Here is a 12,847-nt window from a genome sequence, read left to right as displayed (position 1 = left end):
GATACCTTGTCTTTACCTACAAAGAACACACCCACCAAATTTCATGTATCTAGGACCAGCTGTTTAGATGTTTAGGCTGTGCGTTGATATATAAGTTAGTCAGGACTCTAAATTTTATATATATGGATACTACGTTAGTCCCCGCGTGACATAGGGATGACATTTCTTTGTTTACATATTTAATGACGTCACATCATGGCTGACAGCGTTTTCTGCGTTTGAAATAAAAATAAAAACTGTATTTTTTTAAATTGGATTTATATATCCATCCTGCGTTTTTAATAATTGTTATTGATATATTTCGTTGTCTTAAGCAAAATACTATAATAAATAATGATTTATTGGACGAAATTAGATATGAGTCAAGTAGCCCATTGATTTATTTTGTTCGCAGGTCCGTAGTAGAAGCGACGGACGTTCAGCTGAACATGCGCGTGGGCATTCACACAGGGCGGGTGCTGTGTGGCGTGCTCGGGCTTCGCAAGTGGCAGTACGACGTGTGGTCCAACGACGTGACGCTTGCCAACAACATGGAGGCTGGAGGCGAACCGGGGTAACATATATTATGTACTACCTGATGCCCGCGACTTCGTCCCAGATTCACACAGGGCGGGTGCTGTGTGGCGTGCTCGGGCTGCGCAAGTGGCAGTACGACGTGTGGTCCAACGACGTGACGCTTGCCAACAACATGGAGGCTGGAGGCGAACCGGGGTAACATATATTATGTACTACCTGATGCCCGCGACTTCGTCCCAGATTCACACAGGGCGGGTGCTGTGTGGCGTGCTCGGGCTGCGCAAGTGGCAGTACGACGTGTGGTCCAACGACGTGACGCTTGCCAACAACATGGAGGCTGGAGGCGAACCAGGGTAACATATATTATGTACTACCTGATGCCCGCGACTTCGTCCCAGATTCACACAGGGCGGGTGCTGTGTGGCGTGCTCGGGCTGCGCAAGTGGCAGTACGACGTGTGGTCCAACGACGTGACGCTTGCCAACAACATGGAGGCTGGAGGCGAACCAGGGTAAGAAATAGTATGTGCCTACTAGCTGTTGCCCGCGACTAACGAAAGTTTGTCAGCCTATTTCAACATTTCATTCAAAAACACAGCCTTCATCCTTGTATTGTAGTTGTATCTTATATATGTATTTTTTCAGCCGCGTACACATAACGCAAGCGACGCTGGAATGCCTTGGCGGCGCCTACGAGGTGGAGCCGGGGCACGGCGCCAGCAGAAACGCCTACTTGCGGGACCACTCCATCCAGACGTATTTCATCATCCCACCACCTCGACGGAGAAAAGTAAGTTTTCCTCACCATCAACTGATAGACGTCTACTGCTGGACATAGGTCTCTTGTAGGGACTTCCACACGCCACGGTTGTGGTTGCACCGCCTAAATCAAGCGGCTCCCTGCGACTCTGATGTCGTCCATAGTTTTCCTTATTAAATTAAAATGTCTGTTTTTCATCAATATTGACACGACAGTAACTTATTTTATTAGATGATGCCCGTGGCTTCGTTCATGTGGACTTATTGATTTTGCGGGAAAAATACTAGCCTAAGTTCATTTCCGGAATGGAAGCTAGGAATCTCCGTACCTACCCGTCAAAATCGGTTAAATGGGATGGGCCGTAAAAATGTAACAGACAGACAGATACTTTGGTGTTTATAATAAACTAGCTGATCCCCGCGACCCCGTATAGCCTATGTCACTCAGGAATAATGTAGCTTTCTACTGGTGAAAGAATTTTTTAAATCGGTTCAGTAGTTCCAAAGATTACCCCCTACAAACAAACTTAACGACATTACCTCTCTTGTCTAGTAAATAACTGTGCCTTCCCAGATGTGCCTATCGGCGGGAGGAATCGGGTCAGGATCGCGTCGCAAGCTGTCTTTCAAAAACGTATCCAACGTTGTGGTCCAACTGTTACACTCGATAAAGTTCAACGTAGATGTGCCATTCTCCAACATGGCCGCTTCGCCACAGGAGCTGAAAGCTAACGCTGCTAGAAAGGTACCTTACATTGTTCAAAACTCTTCTTATAAATACTTATAATTTATAGAGCCATACGAATGTATTTTTTTATGTTTTCTTCTATAATAAGTACTGTAATATTTTAAATATAAAAAACCGTAATTCTTTGCACTTTGAGTTATACAAATCGTCTCGCACTTTACTGGACACGCTAAACAATACGAGGTCGTTGTCCATTTTCCTTTCTCCAGATGTTTTCAGTCAAGTGATAATACAATTCTTTTTTCGGTGAACCGACCTTTGTACTTCAAAGGTAAGTCTGTTTCTTGTTACTCGAATTACATTGGTGTTCCGTGTATGTGTATTGTTTATGCTACTGTATGTATACTTTACTCTCTCAATTAGTTTATGTATCTAATATTTTAATGAGACCCGTAATATTTTTAATAAATTAAACTAATTATATTTTAAAGTCAGTATATTATATTATTGAAGCTAATCTTAATTTACCACTCCCTACGAATGTGGTTGTTTGATTATTTTCTCATTTGTGAGCTAAATAAGTAAAATCTAGTAAGCATCGTGCTTCGTATTTAGTTATATACAAACTTTTAGTATTTAATCGATTTTATATATGACGCCTACTGTTACGTAGCAGCAAACGTACGTATCAAGCAGAAAATATGAGAGGTATAAAGTAAAACATGAAAGCTTGCATAATATTGATCGCACATTACGGATGAACGCGCGCCTACGCGTTGCAAGCATGGCGCACTATTCAGGACGATTGATATGTTTTTATTTATTTATTCTTAATCAAGTTTTCTCTCGACTAAAATTTTCTGTTCGTTGCGTGCGCCTCATCCCAAATGTACGATCAGTAAATATTACTTTATTTAAATGTTAAAAAGCGCGGTTTTGCGCCTTCTACTAACTTCACTCACAACTTCGTCATGTTTTACCAAAGATATTACAATCCTCCAGATAGGCAAAGCTCATACATTCATGTTTTAAAAAGTGGAGACAAATTAAATGTTATGCTTGTGTGTGTGATATACGCATGTGCGTACCGGCACAGATTACATAGATACAGGCGCAGTCTTTAGTCTTTGGGTCAAACAACATCTACGAGCATGTCGTTGTTTTACCAGTGTTTGAAGTTATCATGAGTCGTGTCAAATCGCGCCTGTTAGCATTTGAATAGGGTAATAGTACCTATTCACAAATAGGCAGTGTGAGGCCTCACGTACGGGTGTACCCACTAGCACGCCGCGCTCGTATAGGCGTGCGGAGTGTACGCAGTAAGTAGCGGCGAGTGACACGCATTGGCAGGTGCTGGACCTGCGGCGCGCGCTGCACGCAGAGCCGGGCTCGGCCGAGGCGCTGCGGCTGGCGGCGCTGCGCGGCGAGCACGTGAGCGGGCCCCCCGCCCCGGCCCCGTCCACCGCCCCGCACCACCACACCTTCGACGCGGTCATGCAGCACCACGCCCTGCGCACACACGCAACGGTCCACCGACATACCGACGTTCTCTGTGCAATGCCTCGCATTCCTTAACCACGCACACACAGCACACTGTCGCTGGCTATACAGTTTTCCGTATCAGATTTTACACCCCTTCAACATTGATAGAATTTGAGTGTCAATACACAATATCTTCAGAGTAAAATGGACCTAAACGTCCTTAAGTTAAAGTTAAAAATTCAGCACAGCCGATTTTAATTTCACAAGGTTTCCGCTTTAATTTCGCAAGGTTCCGCTGACTGTAGATGTATAGACGAACTTGAACTTTAAAACAAGGCACTTAGGGTCCATTTTACTTTAACGCTGATGTGTTTGACGCTTAAATTCTATCAACGTTGACAAGATTTATAATCTCATACGCACACAGATCTCCCTGACGGTAACACTAACGACGCGTCGCGCGTCGTGATCCCGTTGACATAGCTAGTTGACCTGCCCCGGTTTCTTCGGATAGAATTTCTGAAAATCTTTACAGTAGGGTAGACCACTATTTTTACGTTATAAAGAAAATCTAGCAAAACAGTTTCTACGAGTAGATCTAGGGCTTCTGATCCTTTCGTAAAAAAGATAAAAATACAGACAGGTGTTTTGGGGCTTATTCTGGTGTTCATACAAATATCTAAATCCAATCCAATCCTCACAAAATTTAAGTTTGTGAAAAATTTGCGCCAAAAGCTATGAACGCTTATGAACGCTATGGTAGCATTAATTTCTATTCACATCGATTTTCAAAGCTTTTGGAACACTTGGAAGAAATAATTATACCAGATAGGTACTGTACATACAATCAGAAAATTATAAAGTTATCGATTTTTCAAATCATATTGTATAGCCAGGTTCAGATATCAAATCGCTCAATTCGACTGGTCATCATTATAATAGGTATTATCAGAAATGTTGGTATCGCGAATTTTACGAGTAAATATTCCAGTATTTTAACTAATTGGAATTGACAGGTATTTTTAATTATGACCACGCTGATTGAGACTTTTAAGTGTGAAGTGAAAATAAGCACAAATAAATTAAGCTTGACAGAATCGAGGAATAGAAACACGTACACACATTATACCTACAATTACAAGCAATTACAAAATAATGTGTATACGTTGGGTATGATAAGGCGGGATTTAGAATATGGTTGTGGGTTGTTCACATAATTATATTTATCAAATGAAACCATATCGCTTCAAATCCCATCTTCTATAAAATCTGCTTAAAACATGTACATGAAATGCAATGGTTTAAACTTCAATGCATCTCATATCCCCAACGTTTGATAACCTCGCTTAATGTTTTTCTAGTAGTTAGAAAGATTTCGAGTGTGATTTTCGAACTTAATCTGCTGCTTTTCTGAATTTTCAAATTATGCTCCAAAGCTTCGTCACGGCACCCGAAATATTTTGCGAGGAATTTTCGCTTCGCACTCAATTTTATTTTACAAATAGATGAAAAATGTCCTTCACGATCCCAACTTGCGTGACCGAAAATACCAAAGTTCATGCACAACTTTGTGTTAGATCCGTATCTGTGTCATTAAAATTCCATTATCATTGAACAAAATATGACTATTGGATTGTAACGGTTAATTTGCCAAATTTTTCTTTTATTATTAGGTCAGAATTTCATTGATGTAAATTCAGTTGGTAGGTAAATATTTATTTTTAAAGTGAGGAATAAATAGTGGGTAGATAGTTGTCCTATATTTTAAGCTTGCAAATTTTAATTTTTTGTTAATTCTGTGGTTCAGATTAAAGCTACAAATGTATACTTCTGAAATATTTAATTTCAGTCTAAATGATTAACATGGAACGTCTGCTCGTTGTTTTTCAGATGTTCCCTTCTTGGACATTAGTTCTACCACAAATACCCGCTGAAACCGTAAGCGCTGAAAGTGTATTGTTCTTGTGTATTATTGTTTTCCACCACTCACCAGGTGACACTAAATATCCCATAAAAAGACTAAGGAAACTATTTATGTACACTTGGGTCGCACCTCGTGAATCAACTCGCTCGCACCTTTGTTTTATAAATGCAAATCAAATCGATTAAGTGAATCGGAGACGCAAAAGAGCAAGACGAGCACTCAAAACCTACATACACTACCTCGTATTGGGGACTTATTTTCCTTCAAAATTGTGAAACTATATTTGATATTGTTTTAATTAAATTTTGTTTGAGAATAAAGTCAAACGCACCGAATTATGTGTTTCACTCGCTATCCCAACTTTAGCTACTTAAGCATGGCATGGCATGACTGACACTACATAACCTGCATGGATTTCATTCTATCAAATTAGTCTTAATCTCGTTAGCGATTTACTTATACTAGGTATTGTACAAAAGTGTTCAAATCTATTTTTATTGCCACGAGCAAAAAATTCAAATGTTCAGTCTAATGTTTACATGGCGTAATTCTTCTTATACATGAGTTTAAAGTTACCACTTCTTTATGTCTAAATCTTGATGTATATTTTGCTAATTGAATAATGCGATGCTGCTTCGGATTCCGGATCTTTTATTTCTAAGGTCAGTTGGAACTATAAGTGGAGCATGGAGTCGGCATGCCGTGGGTCCTGAACTCCTTAAATGTACTGGTCCTTCATTATGTCTCTCGGTGTGTAACGCTGTAACCTTTCACCCCACGATAAACTCCTCCGTCTAGCGGCAATAAATAGAACGATATAAGAGTTGGAGTAATTGAACCATGGTTATGTTTGTACAGAATAAAGTGACGGAGAAGTCTAAGCGGCTGGTGAAAAAGCGTCACTCCTCTGTGTACCACCAGCCTTCGAACCGCGTGAACAAATTCCTGGCGCAAGCGATCGACGCGCGGTCTGTCCATCGGGAGAAAGCGACGCACGTTCATCTTCTTACTCTTTGTTTCAAAGACGCCGATAAAGAAGCACAGGTATTTTATTTTGTTGCAGGATTTGAGGTAGACAAATAATATTTTTTGTTTTAGTTTTTCTTTGTACTATATGTAATGGAACGTAAATTATACATTTTCTATAGAGTCCTTAGACATCAATGATAAACGTGGAACAGTTTTTAAAAACCTTTCAAATACCGTATCATTTATTTTACTTTCAGTATAGAGCATCGACAGACGGAGGATGGGCGGGGTCTCTCAGCGCCGCGTTAGGAGCACTGGTAGCCGCAGGAGCATTGCAAGCCGCGATACTGCCGCGTACGACCATCCTGCTCCTTCTCTTCGTCACAGCATTCGCCTGGTCGGCCGCTGTGCTTGCGCTCACACTCGCAGCACGGCTGAGGCTCATTCCCTGCGACGTGTCCAGACCTTTTGCGCTGAGAAACGCTATAACTACTTTCACCATTGTGTTGGGATATGCTGTTGGACAAGTTAACGTTGTAAGTAAATTGTAAAATTAGTTTAGTCTATTAAAACTGGCCACAACAGTAGTATGCTCTTGAGCTGTTGAAAAATTGAGACGTTTTGAACATCGCACTGGCACGGGCTAGTAGTGGGTACAGTGCTTACTACTATGCCGTTTTATAAGTAGGTGGTGTAATATTTTGAGTTTTTTTTCAATTTAAATTGCTTCAGGCTTATATGCTTTCTGGAAGGCTTTGGCCCCATGACTACTTATATGTCACACTACTGTAAATTTATGCCTCTTAAGAATTTACAGTTTAGGTACTAATAGTCGATCCGTTATGAATTCAATAATACTGTGTGACTACTAGTCACTGACTAGAATACTTGCTACTGTATAAATAGGAGAAGTTTTCCCAATTTCAGATAACGTGCCACGAGGTGAACGTATGCGCTAACCTGACTGATAACATCACAATGGACACCATTCGCTCGACCTCTGGAGACCTGGCTGCTAACCTATGGGGCAGTACCGACCACTTGGCTTGTCCGATCCCGTTGTACATAACCCTGGGATGTTGCGTCAGTATGCTGGCAGTAGCTGTGTTCTTAAGGCTCCCGATACTGGTTAAGGGTATTCTGCTGGCTGTGATGACGACTGGATATGTGGCTGTTATATTGATATACCATAAGCACCTCTTCGATTGCTACGATCTTATGACTGAGTAAGTATGTATGTATGTATATTCTTTATTGCACCACAAAACAAATGACAGGTTACAAAAAGATATCTTAGATAATAATTCGCTAGGGAGAAAGCGAAAGTACTGTGCCATCTTAAATGGTCTATCGGTTGATGATGATGATGATGCTGCTAGTCTACCGGACGTCTATCGGTTGATGATGATGATGATGCTAGTCTATAAATTAAAGGAAAAAATACCTGCCTCGTTTTTCTATACTCGAATTTTTAATTATTAAATAAAGCAAATTATTTTTCCCCGTTGTTTTTCCAAAAAATGACGAAAAAGAATAAGTAAATGTATAAGTGACTTAAAACGACGAGGACCTGTAGATAGGATAAAAAGAAATCATGAATACTGACTTGTTAGTCTAAGCGTTAAAATATCCTGCGTAGTTACTAGTTAGGCCGTGGCCGAAATATATATCCGAAATAATCGAAAGCACAAAAGAGTCGTTTGCGCTTCTTGCGCCTTATGCGGCTACTAATGGCGTTTTCTAACTATCCTGACTTACTTCAGTCCCGGAGCGGTATCCTCCGCTTACGTAGCGTCAGCGTGGACGGTGGCGCTCGCATTGGCGGTGCTGCTGCACGCGCGGCAGACCGAGTGGACGGCTCGCCTGGACTTCCTGTGGCAAGTGCAGGCTCGTGATGAGAAAAGGGATATGGACGCCTTGCAGGTATACTTTACATTATAAATGCGAAATCGTGTCTGTCTGTCTGCCTGTCTTCTAGCTTTTCACGGCCCAAAAGTTTAACCGATTTTGATGAAACTTGATACTGTAGCTTACACCCCGGGGAAGGACATAGGCTACTTTTAATCCCGAAAAATCAAAGAGTTCCCACGAGATGAAATTGCTAAATCCACTCGGATGTAGTTGCGGGCATCATCATATATTAAATTAAAAAAAATCTGAAAATCACGGATTTGCTGCCAAACCGTGTAGCGGTTTTTATTATCCTGTATTTTTGACGATGTAATCTTAATCAGTATAACTGTTATTATTTGGGTACTCGCCATAGGTACTCTGATTTAGGCAGTAGACATTTACAGAACAAAACTCGGGCCATGTTCTCCCAAAGATTATTATTTTATTAAAATAAGCCATCCTTATTTCAGGCATCAAATCGAAGAATATTGTTCAATTTGCTCCCAGCGCACGTTGCGACACATTTCCTGGATCAGTTTAGGACGAATATGGTAAGTGAATGCTTGCTTACACAATAAACAAAACAAATACAAATATAGTACGCGACAGGTCGCAATTGGGGAGGAAACGGCCCACACACCCGCACAGCCCCCGCGCTAACCCGTTACCCGGTGCGGGCCAGCGCGGATGACGTGCGGGTGTGCGGGGCGTCACCCGCCTCATAATATTAACCCGTGTTCAAAACTTTTTTAAAACAATCATGGGCGTCAGGAGGAAAATGGCCGCTTTGTACTACGCAAGCTATTCCTGTCACGTCCGATATTAGGTTAGGTTTAAAGAAGAAGTTTATTCTCATAAAGACAAAGTCACTTACATGAGAACTTAATTCTAAGAATAAAGTTTACAAATATTCGCCATTTAGGTACTCATTCAATGCATTTGTCGAAGTGATTCGCATTACTCATAATGTGAGCAGCTAATTCAGTTTTAAATGCATTGAATGAGTGTACATTTTTTATGTGTGCAGGTATTTGGTTATAAAGTTTAGCTCCTTCATAGGTAAGGGTTTTTCTGCCATAATTTGTTCTAGTTTTGGGTAGGATAAGGTAACTGTTGTTCTAGTTTTGGGTAGGATAAGGTATATTTAATTCCATAACATATAATGCCACGACATTTTTACGTCTAATTAGCAATAAGACCACCTTTGCATCCTTTTTAGGCATAATTTCTTGTGATTTCTGGCAAATAAAAAAATTTGGTACAGGAACTTTACCATCAGTCGTACCAGCGCGTGGGAGTAGTGTTCGCGTCCATCACCAACTATCACGAGTTCTACATGGAGCTGGATGGCAACAACCAGGGCATGGAGTGTCTGCGCCTGCTCAACGAGATCATTGCTGACTTCGACGAGGTGAGCTCAACTACTACTCGCACTCCATTCCCTTTTTCATGCAAGCCTACTTTAAATAAATAAATAATCATTTTTTGGGACTATAGCGCAAACACAGTACACAGTACAAAACCCAACAAAAACACACAGACGTACGGCTACGGTAAAAGTACGGCTTCCCACGCATTTCAACAGAAAACCACCATCAAATCACAAAAATTTAGGAGTGGTCAAATTTATCTATTTGATTAAAAAAGTAGAACCTAAACAGTAACAAAAAAGTAAAAAGAAAGCAACTCTTAAAATCATCATCATTATGTAAAACCTATCACCAACCTACTACTGAGGATGTGTTTCCATCTATTTACATACTATCAAAACTTTGGCTGGATTACGTGCAAATAACCATAAACCCGGTTATATAATTTTGATCTGTCTATCATTAATCAGGGCTAAAGAGCTTAATCGTGTTTGACGTGCAAGTAGAAGAATTTAGGCAAATTTTTACACATACCATTTGAAAAATTTGTTATTTTGTTTCAGTTGTTAGGAGAGGACCATTTTAGTGCAATAGATAAAATAAAAACTGTCGGTTCGACGTACATGGCTGCCGTCGGGCTCATTCCAGACAAGAAGATGTCCGATGATGCGAGCACGAAGAAACATATGGCCACCCTGGTCGAGTTCGTGTTCGCCATGCGAGACAAGCTGAAAGACATCAATGACAACTCATACAATAACTTCATGTTACGAGTTGGTAAGTGTTTTAGGTTTTAACAGGTCCCGAAATTGGTATTTTCGATCAAAACTATTAATTCTTCTTTTCTTTTCTCAGGCATTAATGTCGGCCCGGTGGTGGCTGGCGTGATAGGAGCCAGGAAACCTCAATACGATATCTGGGGTAATACAGTTAACGTAGCGTCTCGAATGGACTCAACAGGGTTACCGAATCACACTCAAGTGACGGAAGAAGTTTTCCAAGTGTTAAAAGATATGCCTTACCAGTTCATATGTCGAGGCAAAGTAAAGGTGAAAGGGAAAGGGGAGATGACTACCTACTTCTTGACCGATAGAACACAATCGAGCAACACTACTCAGAGCAACACAAACGGTCAACCACCAAATCCCCAGACAGCTTATGGTGGTGTAGCGACTCCACTGGCGATGTTGCAAAATTCGGCGAGAAGAGCAGCAGTGCAACCGTCGAGGCTCCCTCCTCTCAGAGAGACCTCCGTAACGGGGGAAAATGAGCCGCTCCTGCCATCTAACGGTCACCAAAGCAACGGCAACAATCACAAAGGCAGTAAAGGTCGAAGAACCAAGGAACCCGAAGATACCCCGCCACCTCCACCGCCGCATGGAATCAATGGAAATCCGCGGTGGCCTCCGCCGAGAGCTCTGGTCCCGCCCTGGCCGCGCCCGCAGGAGCCGCGCCCACCGGCCGTGCACAAACGAAGACCGCCCACCAGGCTGCCGCGTCCGCGCTCTAGTGAGAGCCTGCCTCTGGCGAGAAGCCCGAGAGTGCATTCCTCTGCAGATGAACTGAGCTCTCTGACCCGTTCCCCCAGTCTCAGCTCGTCGGACGAGAGCTACTCGCGGACGACGGACGCATCCCCTTCTCCCCCGAGACCCTCTCCTTGGTTACCTCCACCTAGACCGCAAAGAACTGAAAACAATTCCGCGTACGACTATCCGCCTATTCGTCTCAATAAACCTACTTCTAATATCATACACGAGATTTATGCCAAACATAAAATAAATAAAAAGTCTTTATTAGAAGAGAAAATTCTCGACGGTAGTATAAACTTTAAAAAGGAGGAAGAGAAACTGCAAAAGAGCATAATTAACATGCTCGCCTCAGTTAAAAGAGACGGATGTAGCCAAACCGATAAAAAGGAGCTTCCACACCGTCTCAATCAAAGAACGAGTTCGTTTTCGAGTTCGGGGAGTCGACCGAATAATTTGAAGCACTTAAATCACGATAGCAGGGAAGTGTTCACTAAGCGGAGTCCGTCCGACGTGGCGTGCGTGCCGCCTTTCGAGAGAGAAATTCAAAGGCTGCTGGATGACAAAAATCTAATTAAAATTAATTCTCCTAAAGTAGAAAGAAAGGATTTGAAATTAGAACTAAGGTAATTTTGTTTCTTATTTATTATGATTTCAATGTCGCAACTTTATAAATTAATTATCTACATCGTAAACAGTAAATATTAAAGTGTGCAGTGGTTGCTAGCACTGCTTATAAACCTTGTCTATGTCCTAAAAATCCTAAAATACAGGTGTTTCCTTGAAGCACAGAGATGTTGAGTTTATAAAATTAACAAGTCAACTATCTATCAACAATATGATTGGTTTGCTATATTTCTTCTCCGCTTAAGTGGACAACACCCTGAGCGAGGACAAACGCTTGGAAAACCATAAATAGTAGCGCTATCATCCGATTAAGTTGGTATGGGAAACTTGCAGACTGCATGAACTTTTAAAATTTTTGCAGAGCGCCAAACTCAACGGTGGAAGCGGTTAGGAACTGCAACAATAATAACAGCAGCCCTCTGCACGCGGTGGGGCTGGCGGCCATCACGCAACTGGCGCGGCAGGAGCTGCCCAGCCCGCGCGCCGCCGCCTCGCCGCTCAAGCCGCCCGGGGACTTCCCCGGCGTGTTGCCCACCGACGTTGTTGTCGAACTACCCTCGCCGACGCACTCCGCTGAACAGAATTCCAGGTGAGAGCTTAGAACTGCAAAAACAATAGCAGTCTGAATGCGGTGGGGCTGGCAGATATTTTCGTGAGATTTTTTTTAAATTCCTGACTTGACGGACTGCCGTCAATTTTAGCTTTCAATTTGACTGATAGAATTCAATTGCAAAAACAAAAGTGCAAGCACAGCGAACACATATGTTTTTGTAGTTTTAGTAGAAATTGAAAGCTATTTTGTGTTTTTGATATTAAAAAAAAAAACTCAAACATGAAAAATAATTTGCAGTGTTTGATTTCGGGGGAGGTTTGAACCCTTGAGGATTTTCGGTTATCTTAAAACAATGCCTGTTTGCAGTGTGCCAAGTGTAAGAAAGACGGAAACGGCGATAGCTAAAGAAAAGCAGGAGAAAGAGTTACAAGAGAGACTGCATAACCGGGTATGTATATAGCTTCAAACAACTCAATGTATAGTCCGCGACAGTTTGAGATGGCAATTGGGATAGAGGCGGGGGGACGCACATCCGCACGTC

The 12,847-nt window shown here is 41.8% G+C and overlaps 1 protein-coding gene across 3 annotated transcripts in view; it reads left to right on the top strand.

Moving 5' to 3' along the window:
- LOC117996716 (adenylate cyclase type 1-like) overlaps nucleotides 1–12,847 on the top strand; it is a 119,399-nt gene that overhangs the window by 101,648 nt on the left and 4,904 nt on the right. The window contains exons 1-15 of one of the 3 annotated variants that reach the window (XM_069509580.1): nucleotides 551–711; nucleotides 1,161–1,305; nucleotides 1,849–2,019; nucleotides 3,313–3,489; nucleotides 5,335–5,382; nucleotides 6,227–6,412; nucleotides 6,595–6,873; nucleotides 7,250–7,563; nucleotides 8,101–8,260; nucleotides 8,701–8,781; nucleotides 9,495–9,641; nucleotides 10,164–10,377; nucleotides 10,456–11,752; nucleotides 12,115–12,342; nucleotides 12,673–12,754. In XM_069509580.1, the coding sequence (XP_069365681.1) occupies nucleotides 566–711; nucleotides 1,161–1,305; nucleotides 1,849–2,019; nucleotides 3,313–3,489; nucleotides 5,335–5,382; nucleotides 6,227–6,412; nucleotides 6,595–6,873; nucleotides 7,250–7,563; nucleotides 8,101–8,260; nucleotides 8,701–8,781; nucleotides 9,495–9,641; nucleotides 10,164–10,377; nucleotides 10,456–11,752; nucleotides 12,115–12,342; nucleotides 12,673–12,754 (3,675 nt within the window). In that variant the 5' untranslated portion in view covers nucleotides 551–565. Of the gene's footprint in view, nucleotides 1–394; nucleotides 712–866; nucleotides 1,028–1,160; nucleotides 1,306–1,848; nucleotides 2,020–3,312; nucleotides 3,490–5,334; nucleotides 5,383–6,226; nucleotides 6,413–6,594; nucleotides 6,874–7,249; nucleotides 7,564–8,100; nucleotides 8,261–8,700; nucleotides 8,782–9,494; nucleotides 9,642–10,163; nucleotides 10,378–10,455; nucleotides 11,753–12,114; nucleotides 12,343–12,672; nucleotides 12,755–12,847 lie in introns of those variants that run through there. The other 2 variants (XM_034984849.2, XM_069509581.1) reach the window with 2 other exon arrangements.

This window comes from Maniola hyperantus, chromosome 3 (genome assembly GCF_902806685.2).
Source record: "Maniola hyperantus chromosome 3, iAphHyp1.2, whole genome shotgun sequence".
Classification (NCBI taxonomy): domain Eukaryota; kingdom Metazoa; phylum Arthropoda; class Insecta; order Lepidoptera; family Nymphalidae; genus Maniola; species Maniola hyperantus.
The sequence above is the reverse complement of the archived record's forward strand: the minus strand, read 5'-3'. Positions and strand labels throughout refer to the sequence as shown.